The sequence below is a fragment of the Macaca fascicularis genome, chromosome 3 (genome assembly GCF_037993035.2).
Source record: "Macaca fascicularis isolate 582-1 chromosome 3, T2T-MFA8v1.1".
NCBI classification, from domain to species: domain Eukaryota; kingdom Metazoa; phylum Chordata; class Mammalia; order Primates; family Cercopithecidae; genus Macaca; species Macaca fascicularis.
Window position 1 is genome coordinate 80,621,012 of NC_088377.1, and position 14,867 is coordinate 80,635,878.

The 14,867-nt window shown below is 42.8% G+C and overlaps 1 protein-coding gene across 6 annotated transcripts in view; it reads right to left on the bottom strand.

Moving 5' to 3' along the window:
- The window catches only part of VWC2 (von Willebrand factor C domain containing 2), a 222,362-nt gene that overhangs the window by 188,335 nt on the left and 19,160 nt on the right, over window positions 1-14,867 (bottom strand). For all 6 annotated transcript variants that reach the window (XR_010585667.2, XR_010585668.2, XR_010585665.1 and 3 more), the window contains exon 3: window positions 4,373-4,502. Coding sequence is in view for 2 of the 6 variants with exons in the window: in XM_074036573.1 (XP_073892674.1) it covers window positions 4,373-4,502 (130 nt within the window). In the remaining 4 variants the exon portion in view is untranslated. The remainder of the gene's footprint in view (window positions 1-4,372; window positions 4,503-14,867) is intronic.

The window sequence follows — 14,867 nt, forward strand, 5'->3', positions numbered from 1 at the left end:
CACATCTTTATGTTATTGAGTCTTTCAATCATGAACATGATATATCTCTCCTCTTACTTAGGTTCTTTAATTTCTCTCAATAAAGATTCATGTTTTTTAAGTATGGAGACTTTTCACAATTTTGTTAGATTTACTTCCAAGTATTTGATTTGTATGATGTTATTTGAAACTCTAGTTTTTAATTCGCTTCTATTTGTTTCCGGTATATAGAAATACAGCTAATTTTTCAAACACTGATCTTGCTAAACATCCTTGTTAAAATCAACTCTTCATTTTGATATTTGCAAATTCCTTTATTTTTTATGGGCACAATCATGTAATCTGTAAATAATCACAGAGCGTTTCCATAAAATTTGTATTATTTCTTTGGTAAAAACGTTAGAAGGATTCAATGGTGAGACCATATAGGAGCAGGCTTTTCTTTGTGAGAGGATCTTGATATGACCACACACATACACACACACACACACACACACACACACACCCCATTCCGTTTTGTGTAACTCACTGCATGAAATTTACTACCATCTTATCCTACTCTATGAAATACACAGGAAAACAAACAAAACTTTACCTAATTCTCAGTCGGTGCTTCTTACATATTTTCCCATGAAATTATGTTTAATAATTTGACGTCTCAGTGTTTATCTTTAAAGTGTCATAAAAGTTTTTCACTTTCCTCCAAAAAAATAGACATTTACTTTTCGTGTGAAAATAAAGCTGCAAATAATAATCATCAGGTGGCAGTAATACTTCAGGGAGATATACAACCTTTATATCCAGTGGCTTTGTGCTTTTGGCATAAGTCATATCCTCCCCTGGATACTATATTCCACCTTTGAGAAACACAGCTAATTCTGACAAAGTCCTCATATTTCAATACCAATGTCTTACTTTTATCATTTTTCTTCTTTGGATCCATAAAGTAAGATAACATGTATACCTGCAGAATGGAGGTCTTCTGATCGCTAATGGGAGCCTAGTGCCTACTTGATGCAGACAAGCATGTCTAAAACTAAGGAGTTTGATCGGAATCGGTGCTGTGCACCTATCGCCAGAGAAAAGCTGAATTCTTGAAAGTCAAATAATACTCACTGTTTGTATCATTGTGGGGTAGGGGGAATTTAAAAACAAATAATGCCATGCAACATCCATTTTATCAAAAGAAAAACACTGGGAGATTGATCTGCACAAGTCAACAAAGTGAATATATTAAAGTACATGTGATTTGTGATCATTTATTTATATTCAAGACGTTCTTGGTTTCCATCTTCTGCTCCTTTGATGCAAGTGACTTTGGCAGCTGGCAACTGAACTGTAATTTTCCTTCTGTCGGAGAAAGAGCTATTTAATGCTACAGGTCAAGACACGCCAGAGTGAGGAGTAAAGGCCAGTCTACGGAGATCAAGAGTTAAAACCTTCATATTTCATCCAAGATAAGTCTATTCAAGCTTTTAATTTCATATAAAGCATTCATTTCTGATGTCCCTTAATCTGTGATGCATCAAACATATAATCTTTTTACAAGAACATTGTTTATGCGGGGAGGCAGGGTTGGACTACTGTAAATTATTCATTAATCTCAGTCAACTATTATAGAGCATTTGTTTTTCATAGAAGCTGTTTTCATTTTTCAAGCAGTTCTCTTTTACTAAGAATTTCAAACCCCGTTTTCCCTGTCAAGGTCAGAATACCCTATAACTAGAGACAGCTGAAAGCCAAGCTCTATCTAGTGAATAAAAGAAATGTAATTGTATGTGCGTGATTAGACACATTTAAATTTATTTCCAGTTAAACTCCCCAAAATAAGTTGTTGATGTTTTGATATAACTGGATCAAGCCTTATAATAGAAGTCTTTCTGTAATATAAATCTAGCTTTAAAAAACATATTCATCTCCCTTCTAAAAATCTCTAGTGGGCCACCACAAAATCTTGCCTTATTCCATCCCATACTGCCCCTCAAAATATAGAGGTAAAGGGTCAACATTTAGAAGTTTACCATCAGGACAACAACCATCTCACAAAACCATCAATGCAATATGAAAACAAACTGTGAATCTCTGAGTATATAATATTTATAAAGTGTTTACTTTTTCTATTTTTTTTACTCAAACATATAATTATATCTTACATGAAAAAACTGAACACGGAAATAAATTACATCTCTGTAAATTTAACATATCTGCACACTTTTAAGTATTCATTCAAATAACTGTCCAATGTAGTTCTCTGACTATATGCTCTAAGAAGGATAAATCCTAAGGGCAAAAGAAAAACTCTAAAAAAATCTTGAACGCTATTCAGTAGGTTTCACGTTGGTGGTAGTCTCAATAGAGTTTGTGCTGTGTGTCTTATGGGAAAGAACAAATAAGTAAATATATTGACGGTGTTGGATTATGTATATACAGAGATGGGGCAAGAGCGGACCAAAGATAGAGGGCCAAAAAAGAGACAAAGCAAATATGGCAAAGTGTTAGGAATAGGTGTAGCTAAAGGTATACAATTCTTCACTGGACAGTTATTTCAACTTTTCTGTAGGTTTGAAATTTCTCTAAAAGCTGGAAAAAAACAATCCAGGGGTTGAAATCCTGTCTTCTCACCTATTGGTAACACCCAAGGTAAGATTCCCTGGCTATCTAATGCCAAGACTTAGTTTACAATCAAAATTTACAGGAAAAACATGGAATATCTTGGATAGTTAAGATGCCAAATATTTGAACAACACATATTTAAGCCACTCACTAAACCCCCTGATGCAGTGAGAGTTGTTGTCCAGTACCCCTGAGATGCAGGGCACATGGCCTGAGCGCCAGCCCTCAGATCTCCCAGCAGACCAGAGGTGCTCACTCGGGCTCCTCAGTGCATGTGCTGAAAGCCACACCCTGAGACTCTGCCAGACTCTCCATCTCCCTCTCCTTCCTCAATCTGAGTCTTCTTCCCCCTTTATTAGTGTTAATTAGTGGAAATTAATACTAGCAGAGTAAACTGTATTGATTTCCCTCCATCTCACAGCTGGTGTCTCAACATCATTAAAAAAAAGACACACACACATACTCTCCATGCTCAAAGGCCCACTCGTTCCAAATGGAATCCTACCTCAGGATTTCTTCATAATTAACATGCACAAGAGACCAGCCAACCCCATATAAAGTACACTCTGTGACATCTTTGTTTTAACACTGTCCACTTGCCTTTGGAGGACTGGATGTACTATGCTACAATGATTATGACATTCCTAACACAGTCATCTTGTTCTTTCAGGGCTATCCTTCAACAGCAACATCATTCCCTCTTCCAATTATTTACCTCAAGAGTTTTACGATGTGTTGTAGTAAAATTTGGATATGTACAGGTACGTGGTCGAAGGTACCCATGGAACCTCACGGCCCACAGAATTTTGACTGTGATGAATTGGACTCTGGGAATTGTCTGAGTACCATGACCACCCCTGTGTCACCATCCTCTGACACATGCCTGCCACTTACCAAACCCACGCCACACAGCTATCAAGCCTCGGTCCAGCAACCCACTTGAACAGCCAACAGCGTCACAAGTTAGCCCTGAATGCTCTCAACCAGGGGTCCCCACAGCATGCCCAGGTGACATCCAGAAAGCCCAGTGGCTCCTGTCAGCAAGGCCACTCAGATCCTTGTAGACTCTGGCTGTGTCCCCTCCGTCCGCTGTTTCCCAAGCTCTGCTCAGCCTCTTGTCAAACTGCCCTCCAGCCATAATTCTCAGGCCCAGCCATCCTGGGAATGCACTCTGTCAAAACCCACCTTAAAGTGTAATGCCCTCAGTACTTCAGGTACAGAGTAATCATTGTTTGTCAGGATGAGGAAACACTCTCCCTTGACAAATTAGGATCAAGGACATCCTGCCACTTCATTTTTCATAAAGCAGGCAAGGCTTCGGATCTACCAGGGGCTCTCACTGGGAATAGGAAGGGACTCTCTTCCTGCCTAATTTGCTTATGAAAAATATTCAATTATGTTCCAAGTTTAATTCACTTAGTAATGAAAAGTAAATGAGCCCAACCAGTGTGTTTAATTTGTCTTGGAAAGATAGAAATAGCTTTGTAAGAACAAACAAAGTTAAATTAAAATAAGTGACTCTCCTCAAAGGTGGAAATTGAATGTCTCCCCAAAGAACTTCTTAACATCCATAAAACATGGTGCCGATGCCAGTAAGAGAGAGAAGGCCTTGCTACAGAACCACTGTGGCCGAAAGATTACACACGTGTGTATGCATGTGTATAGATACATAGGTTGAAACTCACATATCCGTATGTGTGTCCCGTCTACCATGAAGCAGCACATGGGTTGTGTGTCAGGGTGGAAGGTGCACCCCATCACCAACGGGCATCTCACATACCGTTTTTGCAGATGGGACAACACTGATCAGGCTCGTATACAGGGTCCACACACTCCGTCTGGGGACACGCTGACACCGTGCACAGCACCTCACCGTTGGCTTCACAGCGACACCTCTCGCATGGAGACACCTGAAACACAAGTCCACAATCAGCATCATGCCTGCTGTCATGTTTATCCTACAGGGTCATATATATATATATATATATATATATATATATATATATATATATTTTTTTTTTTTGAAATGGAGTCTTGCTCTGTTGCCCAGGCTGGAGTGCAGTGGCACAATCTCAGCTCACTACAACCTCTGTCCCCCGAGTTCAAGCAATTCTCCTGCCTCAGCCTCCTGAGTAGCTGGGCTTACGGGCACCCGCCCACCATGACTGGCTAATTTATGTATTTTTTATAGAGATGGGGTTTCACCATGTTGGCTAGGCTAGTCTCGAACTCCTGACCTCAGGTGATCTGCCCGCCTCGACCTCCCAAAGTGCTGGGATTACAGGAGTGAGCCAGCGTGCCCAGCCCTATAGGGTCATACTTTTCTTCCCCTAAACTTTCTGCAAAGACACCTACGTGTTTTAGGAATGTTAAAAAAATGATCCAGTCCAGTGATTTTCAGAGTGTGGACACAGGCGCGCTGGGTGTTTAGTGAGTTGTCTTAGGTGCAAATGCACAGGACGGGCCATAGGGCTATGACGTTCCCTCTCCTGTCCAGCCAGAGCCACTGTTTAATTCGTGGTCTGCATATTGGGTTTCTCAATAAACTTTTTTTTTTGAAGAAACGTTTTTCATCTCTTTAAAAATTAAACAAATAAAAACTTGCTGCTGAGTTGTTGCTCATCCCCTCACCATGTAGGTGAATCCCTTGTCTATAACCCTGTCAAGTCACCACCCAGCCTCACATGGAACACTCCCAGTGTTTCCAGTTACGAAGACACTGGAATAGGAAAGGGGAAAGGAACGAAGGAGGAGAAACAGAGTGGCATCCAAGCAGGGCCGTGGGCCAGGGACTCTATGAATATTCCCTCACCGAACTTTTACAGCAGTGCTAAAATACACCTACTCAAATTACTGGCCCTTTGTACTAACAAGAAACTGAGACTCACAGGCGTTAGACAACGTGCCATGGGCAGGTCTGTCTTGTGAGCACAAGATCCTCTTCCACTGAGGGCTCCTGACTGCGAGTCCATGGTGATTCCAATCTCCTCCATGTCATTCCGCCCATTATCCAGCATCATGATGCTCTGTTAGAAACCAAGCTTCCATTTGCCTCTCTGTACTTTCCAGCCATGGGCTCAAACTCTGCCTTCTGGAGCCATCCAAATCAAGCATACCAGCCATTCCCAGGAAAGCTGTACGTGGCTAATGGAACCCTCCATGGTCACCCACACAGGGCATGGTGATTTATCTCCTGGTTACCACCAATGGAGTGATTTTTGATCCGTGTTGACCCAGGGCAAAGTGGGAACAGCATATGCAGACCCAGCCATCAGAAGCAAAACAGGAAAGTGGGGATACCCACTAAAAAGACTATGGAAATGGGGGACATGAAAATGGGTCATATCAAGCTGAGTTCCTGCTTTCCCAGGGGCAGGGAGACCCCAGTTGAGTTGTGTGCCCCATGTCCATGGTACAAACACCACTTCTAAGGTATAGAACATGAGCAACCCTCACAGATGCCCCCTTTGTCTATACAACGCAAACGCTAAAAACTGAAATCTCCACTGAGTGGACTGGCTATTATGAGAAGCAAAAGCTCAATTTGAGTTTGACCATGTCTCTTTCTGAGGCACTAGACCACAGTCAACATGCCTGGGAGTGAGGGCTAAGTGTGTGTGTATGTGTACTTGGCCAAAAAAATTTTTAAAAGAAAGGAAACTTTGAAAAACTTTAGAGTAGCCTGAGACAAAACGCTGACCTGGTTTGCAATGTAGCCTTAGAAGTTAAAATCAATCTTGAAGTAATATAAAGGCCTGTTTTTGAGATGAGTTATTTTTGTTATTGTTGCTGTTGGCACAATTAGGTGTTTTTTTTTTTGTTTTTTTTTTTTTCTACGATAACCAGTGTTGTTCTTTGCTGTTGCTGTCATCGCTGTGGGTCTCATTTCCTTCTATCTCCTACCAATTGCCCCATTCAGTATGTAGCATTTTTGTCTCAAGGGGGATATATACATAGCAAGCAGAATGAGAACAGGATTCTGAGTTTTAAAAGCCAAGACCTTCAGTTGCAAGAGACATGGTTTATTGCATGTCAGAACCCTTTGGCCAGAAGGACTCAGAGCATAAGCCCTCAAGCCCAGGTGGTGTGGATTATGTGATGGAGAGCCAGAACACCCTGCCCCAGAGGAGGGGAGCACCATCCCCTGTAGAGATCAAGATAGTCAGCAAGGAGCAAGAGGGTCAGATAGTGAGGTCTGTCCTCACGAAGCAGCACAACGTGGCATCCACTCCTCACCTAGGCATACACCAGGGAGGGAGTAAAAAGCATCATTTCCATTTGGGAATTTAAAAGAAGGCCAGAGCATGCCCTATGTCATATCCCCAGGGAGGGCCCTGGAATACAGCAGGACCAAAGATAAATGTCCAACTGCAACGTCAAAAAGGCTCCAGGTCCTTAGGCAGCAGGCCCTGAATCAGCCTCGTCCAGCAGCTTTCTGCATGAAGGCGCACACCTTGGCAAATGGGGCAGAGATCACTGGCCTGGAAACAAAACACTTCTTACTGCCACTGGAGCTGAAATTTCACTGAATCCATGCCACAGAATACTGCCCAAAGGCATGCACACAGGCCGGCATGCTATTTTCTCAAAGGTTTTGTAGCTTTGTAAAACATTTGATTGTCAGTTATATTGTCATTAAATATTTAGAAATCCTGATTCAACTTCAGTCATGTGCCCCATAACTGGGTCAAAAAGGGACTACATATATGACGTGGTCCCATAGATTACAATGCCACATTTTTACGTATCTTTTCTATGTTTAGATACAAAAATACCGTGTGTTATAACTGCCTATAGTTTTCAGGACAGTAACATGCTGTGCAGGTTTGCAGCTTGGGAGCAATAGGCTATACCATATAACCTAGCTGTGTAATAGGCTATACCATATAACCTAGGTGTGTAATAAATAGGCTATACCATCTAGGTTTGTGTAAGCCCACTTTATGGTGTTCACATAATGATAAAATCACCTAAGGATGCATTTCTTAGAATGCTTCCCCGTCATTTAGTGATGCATGATTGTGTCTGGAGATTTGTTTACTTCTAAAAAGTGAGAGTTGATGCTTAGAATTAGGATCGCCAATCAGGCCTCCCCTCCTAGCGCCTACATCTGCCTTCACCAGCACCCATGCTGGGCTCCTATGCTCCTCCATCCCGGTTTGGGCCTGTCTCAATTCCCAGAGGAAGTGAGGCTGGTGACAGCAAGTGGCAAAGCTGTGTCAGTCCCTCAAATGCCAGCCAGGTGCCCTGCTAGTCCTGCCTGGGCAAAAGCCCTCAAACTAGTCACAGGTCCTGGATACTTAGAAGTCAGAGTTTCTCATCTGATAAGCAGGTTCCAGAACCCCTACCCGGGATCCAGGTCACATAAAAGAACCCTGCCTTCTCCTGGTTTATGTTCCTATCTCCTGCAGGCAGGCGTCCTAGGCCTGAGGCAGCCACAATCCCAACCTATGAACCCACCTTCCAGTAAAACCTTCTTGCCTCACAGTCTCAGAACACCTGCTGGGCCACTGGGCCACTTGCCAGTGTTGGGCCCTGATCACTGATCAGACTTCACCCAACACTGCGGGTGTGCCCAGACTCAACAGATGAAAATAATGCCCCGTCCTTTTCAGCCATGCCAACCCCCTGAGCCCACCCCGCCAAGCTCCTCGCTTGGTGAAGCAGTGGCCTATGCCCCCTCAATGCTGTCCTGTCTCCCTGGCTCACATTTGATAAGCTCCTACCTGTCACGGATTCAGCTCAAACGTGGTCTCCTCTGTGGAGCCATCTTTGATACCAACATGGATGAAACTGGGCACTTTCCCTCCATTGAGACATCGCTTGAGATCAAACCTAGGCCTTGCATAGCCCTCAAGTAGGGAAGGGAATGTTGTTAAAATAGCAAAACAAAACAAACACAAAACCCAGTGCCCACGTGAACTCAGCAGCCAGCTGAGGAAGATGCAGCCTCACCACATTGGGGGGAAAAGCCACCACTGAACTCCACACCTCAAGTCCTCCAGGGACATCTGACAGAGACCCAGCTGGATTCAGGCCAGCTCTTCCCATGGCTCCAGTCCCTACACTGCCTAAGGACCCCTCATTCCAACACAGGGCTCTGTTTGGTGCCCCAGGATGGCCACTGTACACTCATAAAAGCAGCTTCCTGCTCAGAGTCCTCCGGGACAATGTGCCAGTGCCTCCCACCTCCTGAGGCACAGAGAGGCTGCCAAGGAGCAGATGGAAGCTGCAGCCGTGGCTCCAGCCATGGGTTCCAGCTTTGACATGAGGCTTTAATCCCCAGTCATCAGGGCCAATCTGGCATTCTGGGTTACAGTGGCCCTCTTTTAGGCTCATTTTACCAACCCATGGCTGGATCCCCACTGGCGTGGTCAGCAGGCCCAGGAAGCTGACCCAAATGTCTAGGAGTGAGGTCAAAGATTTGCCTGTCCCTTGACCTGGTCAGACACCAAGCTGCTGCTCTGACTCTAAGCACCCACCAAGCTGATGGTTGCCCACCTGCCAACTCAAGCACCACGGACCTTTTGCCAGGCTGTGCTCTTTGTTCCCCACGGAAACTAAAGGTAAGATGCCCAGCACATCACTTACGCTGCAACCAGCAGCTGGAACTTCCACACACATTTTTCTCTAATCAGATGAAACAAACCTTTCTCCTCTTCTAAAGTTATCATTTCCCCAGAAGAAACTTAACTAGGGATAACTTAAGTTTAAAGCACTAGTACTTCTTATTAGCAAATCGCCACCTACATTTTATGTACAATACCTTACGGCAGAAATATCATTCTTCACAATCTCCCAGTTATAATTCCAAGTTTTGCATAGATAGAATTTAGAGGCATAGCCTGGAGAAACAGCTGGGAATTGAGAAAAGAATTCATTCTCAAGGCCCTTACTGTGTGCCAGGAGTAGTGAAAAAAACTTGTGGGATCCAAAGAACATGGCTTCTTGGAATTGGGAGTGAGAATGAAGACATTCTCGATGTGTTCATTGATTCATTCCAGTCCTAAGGCCAGAGAGATGAATGCTACTTATACTATTTTTCAGGAAGATGAGAAAACAGATAATAGTAGGGAGTGGTAAGGAAAATTAGCAAAGATGTGCACATTGCACCTGACCCCCACAAACAGGGTCTCTGAGCTGATGCACTAATCATTCTCACTCATCCACATTGCTTTCACAGTTACCACAGTGCCACTGTCTGTAAGACAGCAGTTAAACAGGATCTGAGAGATACACCCTCAAACCTGATGCAAAACAATGAAGAATAGATACGTTTGGGAATATTTTTTCAACTATGACTAGCAGAGGCTAGTCATAACTACATGCATAGCAGAGGCTTTGTAAAGATATTAACTTGATGGCAAAGTAAAATTATTCATAATTAGTTAGACCTTTATAATGTTCAATAATTATAGATATGTCTATATCATATGTACATAGGCAACAAGGACTGCAAAATAAATATTGAATCTATTTCTAAATAAGTAGGAGTAGGTAATAGAGTTTACACATGAAACAATTCTTAAATGAAAAATGAGGCCTATAAAACTGGATACTGCTTAAATCAAGTGACATACATAAACTAAAGCTCTATATAATGGTAAGTGGTACAGAGTTAGGATTAGCACTCCTATATGAGTAGCATTTAAGGAGCTTCATATTGCATTGCATACATTTTACGTTAGCAAACTGAAGTCCAATTAGGCATCTATCTGTAAGAAGCTTTGCCTTGTTTAATTTCATAACTGTGATTATAATCATTATAACCACGAGAAGGACCAGACTTTGAAATGTTACAGAAAGCAGCTTGATTTTAATGTCTCAAATGTCTTTCCACTATGGAAGGTAGGAAGTATTTTTCAGACACTATCTCCTACTCCATCCTGTCTGCAACAGCAGCAACCCTTACCATCTACCGGGATGCCTACCTACCTGAGAATGCCAACATATTTTTCTCAAATCCAGCTTAAACACATCTTTCTGTGAGAAGTCAGAGATGCCTATGTTCACAATGTCACCTGAATAAGGACCACCATGACATGTCTAATCTGGAGCTTCTGATTGTGAGCTGCTGGAGTAGGTGCCAGGAAATCCCACTGCTGCAAAGTGCACTGGCTTTCGGTAGCTAGAGAGTAATTCCAGGCTGAATGCACATGCCCACTCATGAGCAGACAAATGGGAGGCATGAAAACCCCAGAACAATTTTCCAAGTAATTGTAATGGTTTCATAGATGGAGTTAATTTAAATATAGAGAAGAAAGAGAAGTATTGAGCTAATAAACTTCAGCATAGAACTTTCTCAACTACTATTCAGCATAAAGTAAATTCTTCTTCCCATTTTGCTATGTCTTCCATTAGTAGAGATATTGCACTGATATTTTCTAACTCTCAGATTATTGGATTCTGCAATGATACAAAATAATACTAACATGAAACCAGTGAAACACTGAAATATTGCCTGCCCCCTTCCTTCCTATCTGCCTCTCTCAATCCTTCCCTTCCTTGAAATTCTTTAAGTCTCTGGACCCCCTGGAGCCTGCCAGGCCTTTTGGACACAGATGATCTATCACTGAGGTTCTTAACCCCCATGTATGCAGAAAGTGTGGCCACCTAGACTAGGTGCAACTCAAGGGCCAGAGCCATCTCTCAGTCAAATCTATGATGGCTACAGTAACTGGGCCAGTGCAAAATGTTGAACAAGCTCAAGAAATATTGATTGAGTCAAGAAAGAAATGGTTGGAAAGACACAAGATCTAACACCAACTTACACAACATATTATGAAAACAAAAACAGTGTCTACAACTTTGCTACAGGGACAATTGCTCAACACTTCACAAAGAGCTGCTCAAGGATTAGGCACCCAACTCTTAAGAATGGGGAATAAAGTTAAACCTTTCTATTGAGACGGATCATGATTTGAATTACACATGTAATCCACAAAGGGAATAGAAGGCATAGATACTAAAGCAGTGACTTTGAAGAAGGGGCCGATAGTGTGTGAGGGCTGTGTGGAAAGTGAGTAAATGCAAAATCTGAGATCAGAAAGCAAACTTCAAGGTCCTGATTCCAGTTCTGAACCTAGGGCACATACAGCTGCACACCACACTCCACCTATTCCAGACGTCTAACTCTCTGCACTACTCCCTCTGTTGATGTCTTCTTTAAACAGCTAAAAATGTACAATGAATAACTGATAATTCATACTTACACAATTGACAAAAATTTTCAAATTCAAATATGAAAGATACACATCCATCTTGCTGATTAGAGATTATATACAAATGGGACCTGGGGCAACAATACTAAGAAGAGGCCCCACAAATCGCATCAACGACCCGGCCATCCTACTCTTGATCAATTGCATAGGCTTACTACATTATCTCTCCTTGTGTTCTCAAGGAGAGATATAAATAAATACACAAGTCACTCACCTCAAATGCTCAGTCTGGTTAGGGAGATGAGGTATAAATATATGGAAGAGAAACTAACAAAATGGCTGAAAATGTTGGGTACTAACTGAGCTATGTGCATACTGAGAGTTTTAAAGACAGTGCTGTCACTTCTGGTTGGGATTTTCACACAGAGAACTTGGAATACGGTAAGTCAGGTGGGAAGGATTGGGACAGGTAGAAAAGAGAAGAGGACCACATAGACAAGACGATGAGGATGGAGATGTGTCCAAAGGATGCTGCACATTCTAGACTGGCTGAACTGAACTACAATGAAGAAGTGCAACAGTGGATCAGATTGGGCAGGTGGAGAGGGAAGGCATTAGGAATATAGCCTATATACCTTGGGGAATATGGAATGAGGTGATGAATATCCTGTGCTCTGGGTCCTTGTACCATAAGAGAAGACGAACTTGGATCTACAATAACCAACAATAACCTCTTCAAACTACATGCAATATTTCTTTCTCAAGCTTCTGCGTCCAGCACCAATACATACCTGCCTGCTGAGCTCACACCCTGTTTATTACAAGGGCCAAAGACAGTGCAGCTAACAGGCATGGATGCAAATTCCAATGTATTTATTGGTGTAAGCTTGGGCAAGCACTTAACATTGCTGTGTCTCAGTGTCCTCAATTGTGAATGCTCTATTAAGTGGCAAAAGAAGAAAATCTGAATGGTCAATTAATGTATAAAAGAACATTCCATCTCATTAAAAATCAGAAAAAATGCAAACCAAATGATAGTATTTCATGCACATTCGAGTTGCATGAAAAGAAATTCTGATAACATCAGGTCTTGGCCAAGAGAAGGGGAACCAAAGTTCTTACATTTGCTAGCATGCAAATGGGCAAAAGGGCTTTGGTTTGGGATATATAAGAGGTTAGAATGAGAGGGTCGGGAGTGAGAGAAATTCTTGCTTCTTTTCCAGTCTTCAGTTATGTCTCTCTGGGAGGAGGCATTCAAAGAAACTCTACAGTCACTCTGCTCAGCCCCTCTGATTAGCTCTCTGGTGTTGGCTAGTTCACAGGATGAGCACAGTTGTGCCCTCCTTTCAGAAACCTTGCAGGTACCCCTACAGGTGGACTCTGAGTTGCTCAGACTGCTGAGGTTCAGAAATGCCCCTGGTCTACCCTGGTCCATCTAGCTGCACTTCCCAGTCCAGGATGCTGATCTTGGTCTCTGTGTCCCTTCTAAGTTGGTTGTTAACTAAAATGCATGCCATTTATGTGCTATCTATCAAAGACCTAAAGCCCTAACAGTTTGCAATAGAAAAAAGTTAGAAACAATCGACCATTAAGAGAGTGGCTAAACACATTGTGGTGTTAATCAGATGGAATAATAGACAGCAGTTATAAATTAATGAACAACTATGCCTGTGACAATACAGATGAATCTCAAAAACATAAACAGGAAAAAAAAGTTGCAAAAGAATATATGTGGTATGATGTTGCTTCTATCAATGTCAGTCTTTGAAAACACATGTACAAACAGGTGTTGCTTACAGATACAGGCTCATGAATAAAATAAGAAAATCAGTACAGGAATGTATGTAGCAACTTCACTGCACCAGCTACTTCTGCAGAGAAAGGAAGGGGGGCAGGATGGGATGAATGAGAGGGCAGTTTTGTTTCTATCTGTACTCTTCAATTTCATTTTAAAAAGGAGGGTTAGAAACAAATGTGACAAAAAAGTGGCATCCAGTGATGCCTCGACAGAGTCTGCATATTATTTAGGCACATTTGATACATTCTAAACACACATTTTTAAAAATCTCAGATATGAATTTGTTCCACATCAAAGGTCATTTATGAAGTACCTAAAAAATGCCAGGAAATATTCCAAATCCCACCGATCACCTCTAACCAGCAGCCATCTGATGGAGGATTTTAGTGGCGCTTTACTGGGCTGCAGCTCTTCCATAAGAAAGCAAAGACAGAGAGTGGAATCATTAGCACAGTTTAAAGTTCTGTCAGGGCCTCTGGGAGCAGCTGCCAGGAATCTTAATTGTAAAGGAATAAGCACGAGGGTTCTCCCAGATCTAGAGACCCAGGTAGGCCACGAGACGTGGGAAACTCGGTCCTGGACCTCACTCCTCAGCCTGCCCTGTAGCCTCAGACGAGCCCCTGGCCCAACATCGTAGTACCAAGATGAGACACACAGGAGGACTCCCATGTTCCCTTCTCCCACTGAAACCCCATGAGGCTTCCCCAGGGTGGAGGTTGTGCAGTGGCTCCAACATCTGGCCTCCTCCAGCCAAGCCCGAGGAAAAATACAAAGCTGGACGCAGTGCAGATGGGGAGACCTCTGGCCGCCAGGACAGAAGGCTTCCAGAGCAAGGGTAGGAAGGGTGGCCAAGGAAACAGGAGGAATGACAGCATACATGGCAACAGTACAGCGATTCTCAGGAAGAGAAGCAGCTCTAGAACTGGACTGCGCCATCTCCAGCCAGTCCCTTTTCCTTCCTGAGTTTCCATGTCCTCATGTTACAAAGGGGAAGGAGGAAGTTACCTGTTGAACCTACTGGGGTACCAATCCTCACAGTCACTGCCTGGCCACAGGAGTGCAAAATCAAAGGTGTCTAGTGCAGCGTAAATGTGCACAGCGGGAGAGGACAATCAAGCCCAATTCTGCCCGATTAACTGTGGGACCTGGAGCAAGTTATCTGAAACTTGTGCCTCAGTCATTTTATCTGTAAAATGAGGACAGTTAAATTACTGTTGGCAAAGTGCTCAGAGCGGTGAGTGGCTCGTGATGGGCACTCCACAAGGATGAATTTCAGTCATCCGCTGGTATCCACTGGAGACTGATTCCGGGAAACT